This window comes from Ranitomeya imitator, chromosome 1, assembly GCF_032444005.1.
Source record: "Ranitomeya imitator isolate aRanImi1 chromosome 1, aRanImi1.pri, whole genome shotgun sequence".
In the NCBI taxonomy this organism is placed as follows: domain Eukaryota; kingdom Metazoa; phylum Chordata; class Amphibia; order Anura; family Dendrobatidae; genus Ranitomeya; species Ranitomeya imitator.
Window position 1 is genome coordinate 274,286,371 of NC_091282.1, and position 15,722 is coordinate 274,302,092.

Consider the following 15,722-nt stretch of genomic DNA (forward strand, 5'->3'; position numbering starts at 1 on the left):
ATGAAGACGACTCAAGGGGGCTCTTGAGAAATAAGGTTGAATAGTAAATATCCTCTGTTAAGTACTCGCTGTATTGCATGAACGTGTATCTGGTGAAGGACGGGCAGCTGTTTGCATAAAGCTAACAATTTTCTGCATTCAACAGTTTTAATGGAAGTGTAGGGAGCCAGAGGAATTCTGGATATAGGAGATATTCATTGCAAAGCAAAACATTCTTGTTTGCCGTTTTCCTCGTTATTGTTATTGTGTGAACCTTAAAACTCTGTGTAATGTACATCGCCTACTGTTTCCCACCAGCTGCTCCAAGTATAATCTTCTTGCAGATACTGCTAATTGACTCATTCCATAGCCCAAGCCTGCATTCCTGGAACAAGAGAGGGGTAATCATTTTGTGTCTTTTCTTGTTTCTTGCCGGTTATGCTGCAGAGCTCTGTTAAAATTGAAGAACACATATTATTCATAGCCGTGGTGTAGCTACCATAAAGGCAGAGCAAGGAACTGATATGAAGCCTTGGAGAAATGGCAGATTGAAATGCTCTCCAGCTTTCTGGTGGGGTTTGTCAGCAGATGCCACTAGAGGAAATTCAATGTACAAAGGTTTACAGCTTCTATTGGGGTTTAGAATAAATCAACAAACTTAAAGAGTTATCCAAGATATTTTTAAAACATTGATGCTTTTATTTCTTCCAAAACATGATGATTTTCAATTTTTTTACGCTGTTTTTTTCTTCCCTTTCTTGCAAGATCCATATCTTTTTTATTTTCCATCCACATAGACAAATGAGGGCCTGTTTTTTTGTGTGACTACTTGTAGTTTTGAATGACATTATCCATTTCAACCCTTCAATATACAAGAATACAGGAAAAAAAAATCCAAGTGTGGTGAAATTGCACAAAAAAGTAATTCTGCAATTGTTTTATAGGGTTTTGTTCTTTGCAGCATTATTTGCGCTTTACAAATTATCCAACGGTGTGATTTTCCACATCAGTATGATTACAGCTATATCAAACTTGTATATTTTTTTAACATACAATTTGTAATAAAATATGTTTTGCCTTTGTCACTATTTTCCGAGACTTATAACACTTTCATTTTTATGTTGATGGAATTGTGTGCCGGGTTTCTGTGACGAGCTGATGTTTTTATTGATACCATTTTGGGGCAGATATATTTTTCATTGCGGAATTTACCAATTGTGTTGATTTATTTTATAGCGTGATAGATCGGATTTAAAACATGTTTAGGTTTTAACTTTTTTATATATAAAAAATCTATATATTGTCTTATGTTGAGCAGGGATTAATATAAAAAGCAAGGCACCCTTGTGTACAAAGTGCATAGCATAACGAAACCTTACTAAGGAATTGAGTCATGGTGGACACTATGCTCATTTCTATACCTAGTGATCATCATTTCACTGCAGAGTAGTAGTAGAGTTTTAGCAGAAAGAGTGAGACCACTGCCATAGCTGACAGACGGGACAACAGGCAAATTCTGCCCCCATTGGCACAGATTTTTGCAGGGACACATGGAAGCAAGAGAAATGTGTTTGCTAACGACACAACCTGATTTTCAATTGCAATTATATCTTTCATTAATGTAAAATATTCAATAAATATTGTTATATATTGACAAGCCCCTGCTAAATACAAGAGTTAAAACCCTTCATTTTACCAGTGGGTTATAAAATAAGACACCGCACAAGTATTTCTTGTAGTACTTTACTACATTAACTTATGTAGTGGTACATCATTCTGAAGGGGTTTTTGTGTTTATACAGACCTGCAATGGAAAACTAACATATGAGAGAGAATACAGTTTCCTGCTGTGTAGCCAGGGCACAACAGCAGAAAGCCTCTGATTACTGTGAAACAGGGTGAATGGAGGGCATTGTACATTCCACAAATCCATATTTTATTGTGTGAGTCCGGCAAAGAATGAACAAAGTGCTGATGGACCTCTCACGGCAGACGTCTCCAACCTTTTCTGAGCTTCAGAGTCGAATATAAAGATAACAGATAATGCTGTTCCAGACCAGCTGTAAAAGAAAACATGGGTGAAAGATGGGTCAATTTTACATGTAGTGATTCCTTACAACTATTTAAAAGCAAATATTAAAAATTATTATAAACTGTTGTGAGCAACACAAGACTACAGGAAAAACTCCAGTAAACAAAAGGGCCAGAGATAGCAAGGAAATACCTGGCCACATTCCCAACCTGAAGCACAGTCTGTATCTCTCTCTCTGTCTCTATGCTGAGGAACATATCTGTGTTTTGTTGTGGTATCTGGTCTTTACTTGGTCGCTCTGGCTTAGAGCAGGAAGATAAGACTCTGCCTACAGTCCCACCAAGGAACACGGGCATATCATTAGCTGAAAACTTCTAACTCTGGTTACACAAGAACTACAAGAATGATTTCTTCAACCCACGTATCATGTTAATCAGTATAACGGTGCTAACCAGACAGTGTTTGTAGGTTACTTAGCAAAATCCTGCTGACAAGTTCATTTTAAAGGGAACCTGTCACCCCCAAAATCGCGGGTGAGGTAAGCCCACCGGAATCAGGCGCTTATCTACAGCCTTCTGGAATGCTGTAGATAAGCCCCCGATGTATCCTAAAAGATGAGAAAAAGATGTTAGATTATACTCACCCAGGGGCGGTCCCGCTGTTGGTCCGGGTCCGGCGCGTCCCATCTTCATCAGACGACGTCCTCTTCTGGTCTTCACACTGTAGCTCCCTGTTGAGGGCAGAGCAAAGTACTGCAGTGCGCAGGTGCCGGGCCTCTCTGACCTTTCCCGGTACTTGTGCACTGCAGTTCTTTGCTCTGCCCTCAACAGGGCAGACAAAGTACGCCTGCGTCGGAGCCGTAGCGTGAAGACCAGAAGAGGACGTCAGCTGATGAAGATGGGAGGTGCCGGACCCAGACCAATAGGGTGACCGCCCCTGGGTGAGTATAATCTAACATCTTTTTCTCATCTTTTAGGATAAATCGTAGGCTTATCTACAGAATTCAAGAATGCTGTAGATAAGCCCCTGGTGCCGTTAGGCTTACCTCACCCGCGATTTTGGAGGTGACATGTTCCTTTAAAGGCAACAATCCGGAATTCCCCTTAATAAGGCACATGTTTCTATTTTACATGTACAGCAGTTCCATGATAATCATCTTTAGACCGGTAGTTTAATAATTTGTGCATTATAACAATTTTACCCTTGCTGTAATAGAGATAAGCTCTCCATGCACTAACTTTCTGGTGAGTTTGGGATAGACTTGTTCCTATAAATGGCAACTTATCTGAAAAGGTAGCGTTGCAGGCAGATCAATGATGATCCAGGAGGTGTGCCTCAGACTGCCTCTTTAGGAAGTGTAGTTGGGCTGTAGTCAAAGATCACAACTCTGCTCTAATGAACGTGAGGTCAAAGTAGCACAAGATAACTTTATAGCACTTTACATGTACCTTACCACTTGGTTATCCTATTATTTAATTAAGTAATATATGCTAATAACATTTACAATATCTTACCTGTGTCAAAAATTTGTTAGAACACTAATGCTATCTAGGAGTTTTCATCTCTGTATACTCTGTATACATGAACATTTTGTTCCCTGTACGACACATAATTGTTTTTTTATACAGTAGTTGTGCATAAAATAACTATTGCTATTTGGCAAGGTGTCTATACATACAGTATTGCTCATAGATCAAATGATTGTTTAATATACTGAGATTCTCCGATAGTTTGTACTTTGAGGACAAATTTCCCTTGAAGTTTTATTGATTTGAAGATGTGATTAATACAATTCTAAAATTTTATTGAATATTTTAGTTGTGTGTTACATTTATAGGTTTATATTTTTACATGTTGCAAACTATAGCATTATGATACCATTTTCTGAGCATAATATATATAGTTGGCAGTGAATAACTCAACAAAATGTCTGGTATATTAAGCATAAAAACAAGTTGCCTCTCTAATAATCACATATTTCCATATTGGTTGTTTAGAGTACCATAACATAATTTTATGAATCCAATATATATAGGGAAACTGATAGCTGTCAGTGAATGACACTCAGCAGTACGCCTGGCACATGCCCGCTGTAGGAACTCTTACTCCAGTTGGGTATTATTTTACGACAAGTTACTATGTTATTAAACTCGAGGAGGACATATTCTATTATTATGCTCAATGTGGTCATTATTTAATGATTTTACTCTTTTGGGAGTGCTTATTTAACCCTTTACCCACATATTACGTACTACTAATACGTCATATGTCTGCTCCCTAGGAAATGAACTCTCATTCTTGCTGGCAGATGATGACTGTGTTATTCAGTCAACATCATCTGCCTCCAACAGCCGAGAATAGTGTAGTGGAGCTCGGTCTGTGGCTGTTATCCTGTTAGATGCCTCTGTCAATCTGTGAGAGTGGCATTTACAGATGCAGGTGGGGCACCATAATTGATCAAGAAAGGTAAATTACCTGTGCCTTTTTTCAACCTAAGTACTATTCAAGTATCTAACTATGTAACATCTTTTATTCCAGGTTCTTCATTGGTTATCTGCATTGTATCTGCTACATCTGCTCTCGACAGCTACGGAGTGGGGGAAAAGTAAGTGTAGACATGTAATTTCTGATATATAGTCTAAGGCTACCTGATTAAATATCTGGAGAGCTGTAAAATCATATGATGTTTGCTCCTGCAATTAAGACAGCAGTCTAACAGTAGGAGGACACTGCTTAGTTTACTGCAACCTGCTCAAACAGGAGAAAAATACGAGCTCTACTGGGTATGTATATAAAATATAACAAAGTTTATTGAGAGTACAAAAAATTACACATACTTATACAAGAAGAACATACATAAAGACAACACATGTGCAAAGGATAACACACCAGGGTCCACAGGACCCGCCACTACCCTAATCAGTACGTGCCCTGCAGTAATCCGCTCCTAAAGTGCATGTGCAAAAGGATAATAAGGCACTGGTAAGTGTGCCTGCCAGATGGAATATGAAACTAACCCCCCCAAGAGATAGATAAATCCCCATAACGGGGTACTAATGATAAAAGAGGGTCGGCAGGTGCTTACCGCTAGCTAGGGTAGACGGGTCCTGGGCTGGGTGTGCAAAGAAAGCCCCCCGACGCGCATTTCGCGTCCCTTCCTGACCGCTTTTTCAAGGGAAGTGCTTAAAATGCCAATCAGTAGGACCTTTAAAGGTCAAAGGGTATATCACATGGGGAGACCAGGGATTCAAGCTTCAGGAGGCTAATTTGCATATTCCAGGTGCCTTCTGGGAGAAGCGAAGTCTCCCTAAGCTAGAAGATCGTTGGGTACAGCCGGGACCAGCTGCTTCGAAAGCATCACCAAACCAGGGATTCAAGCTTCAGGAGGCTAATTTGCATATTCCAGGTGCCTTCTGGGAGAAGCGAAGTCTCCCTAAGCTAGAAGATCGTTGGGTACAGCCGGGACCAGCTGCTTCGAAAGCATCACCAAACCAGGGATTCAAGCTTCGGGAGGCTAATTTGCATATTCCAGGTGCCTTCTGGGAGAAGCGAAGTCTCCCTAAGCTAGAAGATCGTTGGGTACAGCCGGGACCAGCTGCTTCGAAAGCATCACCAAACCAGGGATTCAAGCTTCAGGAGGCTAATTTGCATATTCCAGGTGCCTTCTGGGAGAAGCGAAGTCTCCCTAAGCTAGAAGATCGTTGGGTACAGCCGGGACCAGCTGCTTCGAAAGCATCACCAAACCAGGGATTCAAGCTTCAGGAGGCTAATTTGCATATTCCAGGTGCCTTCTGGGAGAAGCGAAGTCTCCCTAAGCTAGAAGATCGTTGGGTACAGCCGGGACCAGCTGCTTCGAAAGCATCACCAAACCAGGGATTCAAGCTTCAGGAGGCTAATTTGCATATTCCAGGTGCCTTCTGGGAGAAGCAAAGTCTCCCTAAGCTAGAAGATCGTTGGGTACAGCCGGGACCAGCTGCTTCGAAAGCATCACCAAACCAGGGATTCAAGCTTCAGGAGGCTAATTTGCATATTCCAGGTGCCTTCTGGGAGAAGCGAAGTCTCCCTAAGCTAGAAGATCGTTGGGTACAGCCCGGACCAGCTGCTTCGAAAGCATCACCAAACCAGGGATTCAAGCTTCAGGAGGCTAATTTGCATATTCCAGGTGCCTTCTGGGAGAAGCGAAGTCTCCCTAAGCTAGAAGATCGTTGGGTACAGCCGGGACCAGCTGCTTCGAAAGCATCACCAAACCAGGGATTCAAGCTTCAGGAGGCTAATTTGCATATTCCAGGTGCCTTCTGGGAGAAGCGAAGTCTCCCTAAGCTAGAAGATCGTTGGGTACAGCCGGGACCAGCTGCTTCGAAAGCATCACCAAACCAGGGATTCAAGCTTCAGGAGGCTAATTTGCATATTCCAGGTGCCTTCTGGGAGAAGCGAAGTCTCCCTAAGCTAGAAGATCGTTGGGTACAGCCGGGACCAGCTGCTTCGAAAGCATCACCAAACCAGGGATTCAAGCTTCAGGAGGCTAATTTGCATATTCCAGGTGCCTTCTGGGAGAAGCGAAGTCTCCCTAAGCTAGAAGATCGTTGGGTACAGCCGGGACCAGCTGCTTGGAAAGAATCACCAAACCGCGCGCAAATTTTTGCCTGTAGGACATTATTGCAAGAGAGCTTGGCTGAGTAGATTACACAAGAAGGAAAACACACAGCAAGTCAGCAGGATCTAGGAGCAACATGGCAGATGTGACAACCTACATGGTGAGCTGCAGCATGTGCTACATGTTCACAGATCGACCAGAAGAAGAATCCAATTTCACCTGTCAGAAGTGTAGACTAGTGGCCCTTTTAGAAGAAAAGGTGCGGGGTCTGGAAGAAAGAATAGCAACTTTGAAACTCATCAAAGAGAATGAAGACTTTCTAGACAGAACAGAAGCATCTCTACTGGTCACAGAAGGTGCAAAAAGTGTCAGAGAACCTCCAAAAGCAGATGAGTGGAAGCATGTGACCAAAAGAAGCAAGAAGACCATGGAGAAATCACCAACCACACAACTGAAGAACCGATATCAAATCTTTGTAGAGGATGAAGATGGCACACCTAAGAATGAAGCAATACCAGCATGCAAAAAAGAAAAGGGCACACAGCAACAAGTGACAGCAAAAAGTACAGCCAAGAAGCAACGAAGAGTGGTGGTGGTGGGAGACTCACTACTGAGAGGCACAGAAGCAGCCATCTGCAGACCGGACATAACTGCAAGAGAAGTATGCTGCCTTCCAGGTACGATGATCAAGGATGTGACCGATAGGATACCAAAGCTCTTCAGCTCCAAGGACGTCCACCCATTTCTTCTGATACATGTTGGCACCAATGACACGGCAAGGAAGGACCTACCGACAATCTGCAAGGACTTTGAAGAGTTGGGGAAGAAAGTAAAGGAACTGGATGCACAGGTAGTTTTTTCTTCTATCCTTCCAGTAGATGGGCATGGCACCAGGAGATGGAACAGGATCCTTGATGCAAACAACTGGCTAAGACGATGGTGCAGACAACAAGGATTCGGATTCCTGGACCACGGTGTGAATTACTTGTACGATGGACTCCTCGCCAGAGACGGACTACACCTCAACAAACCTGGGAAACACACATTCGCCAGAAGACTCGCTACACTCATCAGGAGGGCGTTAAACTAGAAGAAGAGGGGACGGGAAGAAAAACATTAGACTTGAACAAAGACGACCCAGGAAAACATACTCAGAAGGGAGGTAAGAACATTTCTAAAACAATCCACAGTGAGGAGATTGGAACAAAACAAAATCCTCTAAACTGCATGCTCGCAAACGCCAGAAGCCTGACAAACAAGATGGAAGAACTAGAAGCAGAAATATCTACAGGTAACTTTGACATAGTGGGAATAACCGAGACATGGTTAGATGAAAGCTATGACTGGGCAGTTAACTTACAGGGTTACAGTCTGTTTAGAAAGGATTGTAAAAATCGGAGAGGAGGAGGGGTTTGTCTCTATGTAAAGTCTTGTCTAAAGTCCACTTTAAGGGAGGATATTAGCGAAGGGAATGAGGATGTCGAGTCCATATGGGTTGAAATTCATGGAGGGAAAAATGGTAACAAAATTCTCATTGGGGTCTGTTACAAACCCCCAAATATAACAGAAACCATGGAAAGTCTACTTCTAAAGCAGATAGATGAAGCTGCAACCCATAATAAGGTCCTGGTTATGGGGGACTTTAACTACCCGGATATTAACTGGGAAACAGAAACCTGTGAAACCCATAAAGGCAACAGGTTTCTGCTAATAACCAAGAAAAATTATCTTTCACAATTGGTGCAGAATCCAACCAGAGGAGCAGCACTTTTAGACCTAATACTATCTAATAGACCTGACAGAATAACAAATCTGCAGGTGGTTGGGCATTTAGGAAATAGCGACCACAATATTGTGCAGTTTCACCTGTCTTTCACTAGGGGGACTTGTCAGGGAGTCACAAAAACATTGAACTTTAGGAAGGCAAAGTTTGAACAGCTTAGAGATGCCCTTAATCTGGTAGACTGGGACAATATCCTCAGAAATGAGAATACAGATAATAAATGGGAAATGTTTAAGAACATCCTAAATAGGCAGTGTAAGCGGTTTATACCTTGTGGGAATAAAAGGACTAGAAATAGGAAAAACCCAATGTGGCTAAACAAAGAAGTAAGGCAGGCAATTAACAGTAAAAAGAAAGCATTTGCACTACTAAAGCAGGATGGCACCACTGAAGCTCTAAAAAACTATAGGGAGAAAAATACTTTATCTGAAAAACTAATTAAAGCTGCCAAAAAGGAAACAGAGAAGCACATTGCTAAGGAGAGTAAAACTAATCCCAAATAGAGTTGAGCGACCTTGACCTTTTTAGAGTCGAGCCGGGTTTTGCGAAACCCGACTATGTCCAAAGTCGGGTCGAGTGAAATCGGCCGATTATGACGTAAAGTCGGGATCGACCGAAACACGAAACCCAATGCAAGTCAATGGGGCAGCATAGTCGGCAGTGAGTGGGGGCCAGGAAAACACCTAGAGTGGCCATTTTAATGTCAAAACCATCCATTCTTCTTAATGAAGCTTGTCAAGCGTAATTTACCTTATAATAATTGGAAGGCATTTGAAATTGGGGGTCATTTGCCTAAAGTTGTGGGGGGTAGGGCTGGTTCAAGTAATTAGTGGGCCCAGGAAATCTGGACCACGTCACGGCAGTGGAGCAGGGAGAGGTAAGTATTTCAACTTTGCAAGTGCTGTGAACCTGAGCAAGCAGGGGGGGCCCACTCGTTGGCATTGGCACTGGCACAGGGCCCCTCAAAGTACAGCGGTGTGTTTGCACGGCGGGGGCGCCTCCCACCGGCAGCAACACTTTTGCGTACTATGAGAGGCCCTGTGCCAGTGACGTCGCCAACTAGTATTCCTCCCCCCACCTGATGAAGGAACCTGCACTTTCATCTGCACCTTCCTCTTTGTCCCCGTGTAAGGTGGTATGGTATGCGGGAAGAGCAACCTGACTTTCAGCAGGGTCACAATGTTGTTGTGTAGCGTGCACGGGGAATGTTGCGTTATGGGTCAATGTACCAGCAGACTCATCTATCACTGGCTGGGCAATGGGCACGATGAAGTGGAAACACAGATATAGGCCCAAAGAAGAAAGTGGGCTAAATGCAGTTCAAAATTGGTAACACAGGAATAACCAGGGGGCATTGCAGTGGAGGACAACTGGAATGAGAGGCTGACACAGAGAGTAGGGCCAAATCAGTAAGTAGTCGAAATGCAGTTCAAAATTGGCAACCGTAGTAAACAGGCGGCACAGCTTTGTTCAGTGGAGGAGAACAGCAAGGAGTGGCAGACACCGATAGTAGGCCCCAACCCAACTAGTAGGCCAAATGCAGTCTAACATTAACAACTACTTAACGAGAGGCTGAAAATGGTATTTCAGGACAGGAAACCAGGAGAACAGCAAGGAGTGGCAGACACCGATAGTAGGCCCCAAACCAACTAGTACGCCAAATGAAGTTGTTCCATTTAACCACAATTTAATGAGAGCCTGAAGATAGAAGCTCAGGAAAGGCAACCTGGGGAACACCTTGGAGTGTAACACACCATCTCTCTCCACCCCATACCCATTTTGTAGGCCTAATGCTGTGTACTTTTCTACAACTACTAAACGAGAGTCGGAAGACCGAAGCAATGGCAAGGAAACCTGGGGAACACCTTGGAGTGTAACACACCATCTCTCTCCACCCCATACCCAATTTGTAGGCCTAATGCAGCCTACTTTCCGACACCTACTAAACGAGAGCATGAAGATCGAAGCTCAGGAAAGGCAACCTGGGGAACACCTTGGAGTGTAACACACCATCTCTCTCCACCCCATACCCATTTTGTAGGCCTAATGCTGTGTACTTTTCCACCAACTACTAAACGAGAGCCGGAAGATCGAAGCTCATGAAAGGCAACCCGGGGAACACCTTGGAGTGTAACACAACCTCTCTCTACACCACGAAAGGGCTGATTCTTAGGAAGGAAGGCTGTTGTAAATAAGCATTGCGCGTCCGAGGGTGATTATATTCTTATTCGGTATCTACTCACCCTCGGACGCGCCATGCTTCTTGATTTGTAATTAATGTTTATTTGCAATGTGCTTTTGACTTACTCAATTATTTTTTTAATTATTGATTTTATTAAATTAATAGTTTAACATCTTATTGGAAATAATTTAAAGGAGACGCGACAGGACAACACTCGGTGGATGCCATATCTGTGTTAACAACTCCAAAAAACTTTCAGTTAACTTCTTGCAGGAGAAAGAAATTGTAGCTGTTGGACCTTTGTAGTACAGTTCCAGATATTTGTTGTGTGTTTGTTTTGATTGTTAAAATGTCTGCATTTGAGATCTCAACACGATCTTATTTTTTATAATCAAATTAATTTTTTAAATATTTTATTAGGTTGGTTCAAGGGGTACACGGGCAGCAATAGACAGGTCAGTGGAGGCCTAGTGGAAGGAGTGACGGCAGACAGGCATCAAAGGCCTAACATTGGGCTGGCTGTAGGCAAGTTAAAATTGGTTCCAGGGGAACACGGCCATCAGTGGCCTGGTCAGTGTAGTTGTAGTTGAAAGAACGGGACGCAGACAGGCTTCGAAGGCCTAACATAACAAACTTGGGCTGGCTGTAGGCACTTTTAAATTTGTTCCAGGGGTACATGGGCAGCAGTGTATGGTCAGTGGAAGTCTAGTGGAAGGAGTGACCGCAGACAGGCTTCCAAGGCCTAACATAACAAACTTGGGCTGGCTGTAGGCACTTTTAAATTGGTTCCAGGGGTACACGGGCAGCAGTGGTCTGGTCAGTGGAAGTCTAGTGGAAGGAGTGACCGCAGACAGGCTTCCAAGGCCTAACATAACAAACTTGGGCTGGCTGTAGGCACTTTTAAATTGGTTCCAGGGGTACACGGGCAGCAGTGGTCTGGTCTGTGGAAGTCTAGTGGAAGGAGTGACCGCAGACAGGCTTCGAAGGCCTAACATAACAAACTTGGGCTGGCTGTAGGCACTTTTAAATTGGTTCCAGGGGTACACGGGCAGCAGTGGTCTGGTCTGTGGAAGTCTAGTGGAAGGAGTGACCGCAGACAGGCTTCGAAGGCCTAACATAACAAACTTGGGCTGGCTGTAGGCACTTTTAAATTGGTTCCAGGGGTACACGGGCAGCAGTGGTCTGGTCAGTGGAAGTCTAGTGGAAGGAGTGACCGCAGACAGGCTTCCAAGGCCTAACATAACAAACTTGGGCTGGCTGTAGGCACTTTTAAATTGGTTCCAGGGGTACACGGGCAGCAGTGGTCTGGTCTGTGGAAGTCTAGTGGAAGGAGTGACCGCAGACAGGCTTCCAAGGCCTAACATAACAAACTTGGGCTGGCTGTAGGCACTTTTAAATTGGTTCCAGGGGTACACGGGCAGCAGTGGTCTGGTCTGTGGAAGTCTAGTGGAAGGAGTGACCGCAGACAGGCTTCGAAGGCCTAACATAACAAACTTGGGCTGGCTGTAGGCACTTTTAAATTGGTTCCAGGGGTACACGGGCAGCAGTGGTCTGGTCTGTGGAAGTCTAGTGGAAGGAGTGACCGCAGACAGGCTTCCAAGGCCTAACATAACAAACTTGGGCTGGCTGTAGGCACTTTTAAATTGGTTCCAGGGGTACACGGGCAGCAGTGGTCTGGTCTGTGGAAGTCTAGTGGAAGGAGTGACCGCAGACAGGCTTCGAAGGCCTAACATAACAAACTTGGGCTGGCTGTAGGCACTTTTAAATTGGTTCCAGGGGTACACGGGCAGCAGTGGTCTGGTCAGTGGAAGTCTAGTGGAAGGAGTGACCGCAGACAGGCTTCCAAGGCCTAACATAACAAACTTGGGCTGGCTGTAGGCACTTTTAAATTGGTTCCAGGGGTACACGGGCAGCAGTGGTCTGGTCAGTGGAAGTCTAGTGGAAGGAGTGACCGCAGACAGGCTTCGAAGGCCTAACATAACAAAATTGGGCTGGCTGTAGGCACTTTAAATTGGTTCCAGGGGTACATGGGCAGCAGTGTATGGTCAGTGGAAGTCTAGTGGAAGGAGTGACGGCAGACAGTCTTCGAAGGCCTAACATAACAAAATTGGGCTGACTGTAGGCACTTTTAAATTGGTTCCAGGGTAACACGGCCAGCAGTGGCCTGGTCAGTGTAGTAGTTGTAGAAAGAAGGGACCGCAGACAGGCTTCGAAGGCCTAACATAACAAAAATGTCAAAACAATGGTATTGTCAGTGCCAGGCATTGAAGGATGTCAGCGCCTAGACTACACATTGGTGAAGCTGTGAGAGATAATTTTGCTAGTGGTAGAGCACTGTTTGAGCTGGGGGGGGGAACTGTCTTGTGGCCGGCGGTACAGGCACAGGGCCCCTCATATTACAACGGTGTGTCTGACGTTGGGTGCGCACCACCACCGCCAGAGACACTTTATTGTACTATGAGGGACCCAGTGGCAGTGCCGTCGACCAAAAGCGGCCACACCCACCTCTTCAGACAAACAGCACTCTCAAGGGTCCAAGCGCAAAGTGGCGATAGCACGGCCCCGTGTGGGGAGTTTGGCCATTTCGTGAGGTGGAAACATGTCGTATGCTGGACAATCAGGTGAAGAAAATTACGAGATTGGAAAAGTCATTCAGAATAGTCCACAGGCAAGACCTTTTCATAGGAAAGCTAGGTGTCAGCCGGGCAGGGTGGGGCAAAAGATTTTGAAATCCAGTTGTGGTTCATTTTAATGAAGGTTAGATCATCTACATTTTGGGTAGCCAGACGAGTCCTTTTTTCTGTTAGTATTGAACCTGCAGCACTGAATACTCTTTCTGATAGGACACTAGCTGCCGGGCAAGCAAGCTCCTGCAATGCATATTCTGCCAATTCTGGCCAGGTGTCTAATTTGGATGCCCAGTAATCAAATGGGAATGACGGTTGAGGGAGAACGTCGATAAGGGATGAAAAATAGTTTGTAACCATACTGGACAAATGTTGTCTCCTGTCACTTTGAATTGATGCTGCAGTACCTGTCCTGTCTGCGGTCATAGAAAAATCACTCCACAACCTGGTCAGAAAACCCCTCTGGCCAACGCCACTTCTGATTTCTGCCCCTCTAACACCTCTGGTCTGCTGGCCCCTGGAGCTCGTGTGAGAACGATCACGGGCGCTGTGTGCAGGGAATGCCAGAAGCAAACGGTCAACAAGAGTTGATTGTTTTGTTGCTAATATTAGTTCCAAGTTCTCATGTGGCATAATATTTTGCAATTTGCCTTTATAGCGAGGATCAAGGAGGCAGGCCAACCAGTAATCGTCATCGTTCATCATTTTTGTAATGCGTGTGTCCCTTTTGAGGATACGCAAGGCATAATCCGCCATGTGGGCCAAAGTTCCCGTTGTCAAATCTGCGGTTGTGCTTGGTTGAGGGGCAGTTGCAGGCAAATCTACGTCACTTGTGTCCCTCAAAAAACCAGAACCCGGCCTTGCCACGCCACCAATTTCCCGTGCCCCCGGGAAAGCTTCCTCATTAAAAATATACTCATCCCCATCATCCTCCTCATCCTCCACCTCCTCTTCGCCCGGTACCTCGTCATGTACACTGCCCTGACCAGACAATCGCTGACTGTCATCAAGGCTTTCCTCTTCCTCTGGTGCAGACGCCTGATCCTTTATGTGCGTCAAACTTTGCATCAGCAGACGCATTAGGGGGATGCTCATGCTTATTATGGCGTTGTCTGCACTAACCAGCCGTGTGCATTCCTCAAAACACTGAAGGACTTGACACATGTCTTGAATCTTCGACCACTGCACACCTGACAACTCCATGTCTGCCATCCTACTGCCTGCCCGTGTATGTGTATCCTCCCACAAAAACATAACAGCCCGCCTCTGTTCGCACAGTCTCTGAAGCATGTGCAGTGTTGAGTTCCACCTTGTTGCAACGTCTATGATTAGGCGATGCTGGGGAAGGTTCAAAGAACGCTGATAGGTCTGCATACGGCTGGAGTGTACAGGCGAACGGCGGATATGTGCGCAAAGTCCACGCACTTTGAGGAGCAGGTCGGATAACCCCGGATAACTTTTCAGGAAGCACTGCACCACCAGGTTTAAGGTGTGAGCCAGGCAAGGAATGTGTTTCAGTTGGGAAAGGGAGATGGCAGCCATGAAATTCCTTCCGTTATCACTCACTACCTTGCCTGCCTCAAGATCTACAGTGCCCAGCCACGACTGCGTTTCTTGCTGCAAGAACTCGGACAGAACTTCCGCGGTGTGTCTATTGTCGCCCAAACACTTCATAGCCAATACAGCCTGCTGACGTATGCCAGTAGCTGCCCCATAATGGGAGACCTGGTGTGCAACAGTGGCAGGTGCGGATGGAGTGTTTGTGCGACTGCGGTCTGTGGACGAGCTCTTGCTTCTGCAGGAGGACGAGGAGGAGGAGGAGGAGGAGGGGGTGCGAACGGCTACAGACAACTGTTTCCTAGACCGTGGGCTAGGCAGAACTGTCCCAAACTTGCTGTCCCCTGAGGACCCTGAATCCACCACATTTACCCAGTGTGCCGTGATGGACACGTAACGTCCCTGGCCATGCCTACTGGTCCATGCATCTGTTGTCAGGTGCACCTTTGTGCTCACAGATTGCCTGAGTGCATGGACGATGCGCTCTTTAACATGCTGGTGGAGGGCTGGGATGGCTTTTCTGGAAAAAAAGTGTCGACTGGGTAGCTCGTAGCGTGGTACAGCGTAGTCCATCAGGTCTTTGAAAGCTTCGCTTTCAACTAACCGGTAGGGCATCATCTCTAACGAGATTAGTCTAGCTATGTGGGCGTTCAAACCCTGTGTACGCGGATGCGAGGCTAAGTATTTCCTTTTTCTAACCATAGTCTCATGTAGGGTGAGCTGAACTGGAGAGCTGGAGATCGTGGAACTAGCGGGGGTGCCGGTGGACATGGCAGACTGAGAGACGGTGGGAGATGGTATTGTTGCCGCCGGTGCCCTAGATGCAGTGTTTCCTACTACGAAACTGGTGATTCCCTGACCCTGACTGCTTTGGCCTGGCAAAGATACCTGCACAGATACAGCAGGTGGTGCGCTAAATGGTGGTCCTACACTGCCGGAAGGGATGTTGCGTTGATGACTAGCTTCAT

At 45.4% G+C, this 15,722-nt stretch overlaps 1 protein-coding gene across 1 annotated transcript in view; it reads left to right on the forward strand.

Moving 5' to 3' along the window:
* The window catches only part of ADGRD1 (adhesion G protein-coupled receptor D1), a 1,443,566-nt gene that overhangs the window by 1,006,204 nt on the left and 421,640 nt on the right, over positions 1 to 15,722 (forward strand). Inside the window, exon 19 of the mRNA XM_069756056.1 lies at positions 4,550 to 4,616. Coding sequence (XP_069612157.1) covers positions 4,550 to 4,616 — 67 coding nt within the window. The remainder of the gene's footprint in view (positions 1 to 4,549; positions 4,617 to 15,722) is intronic.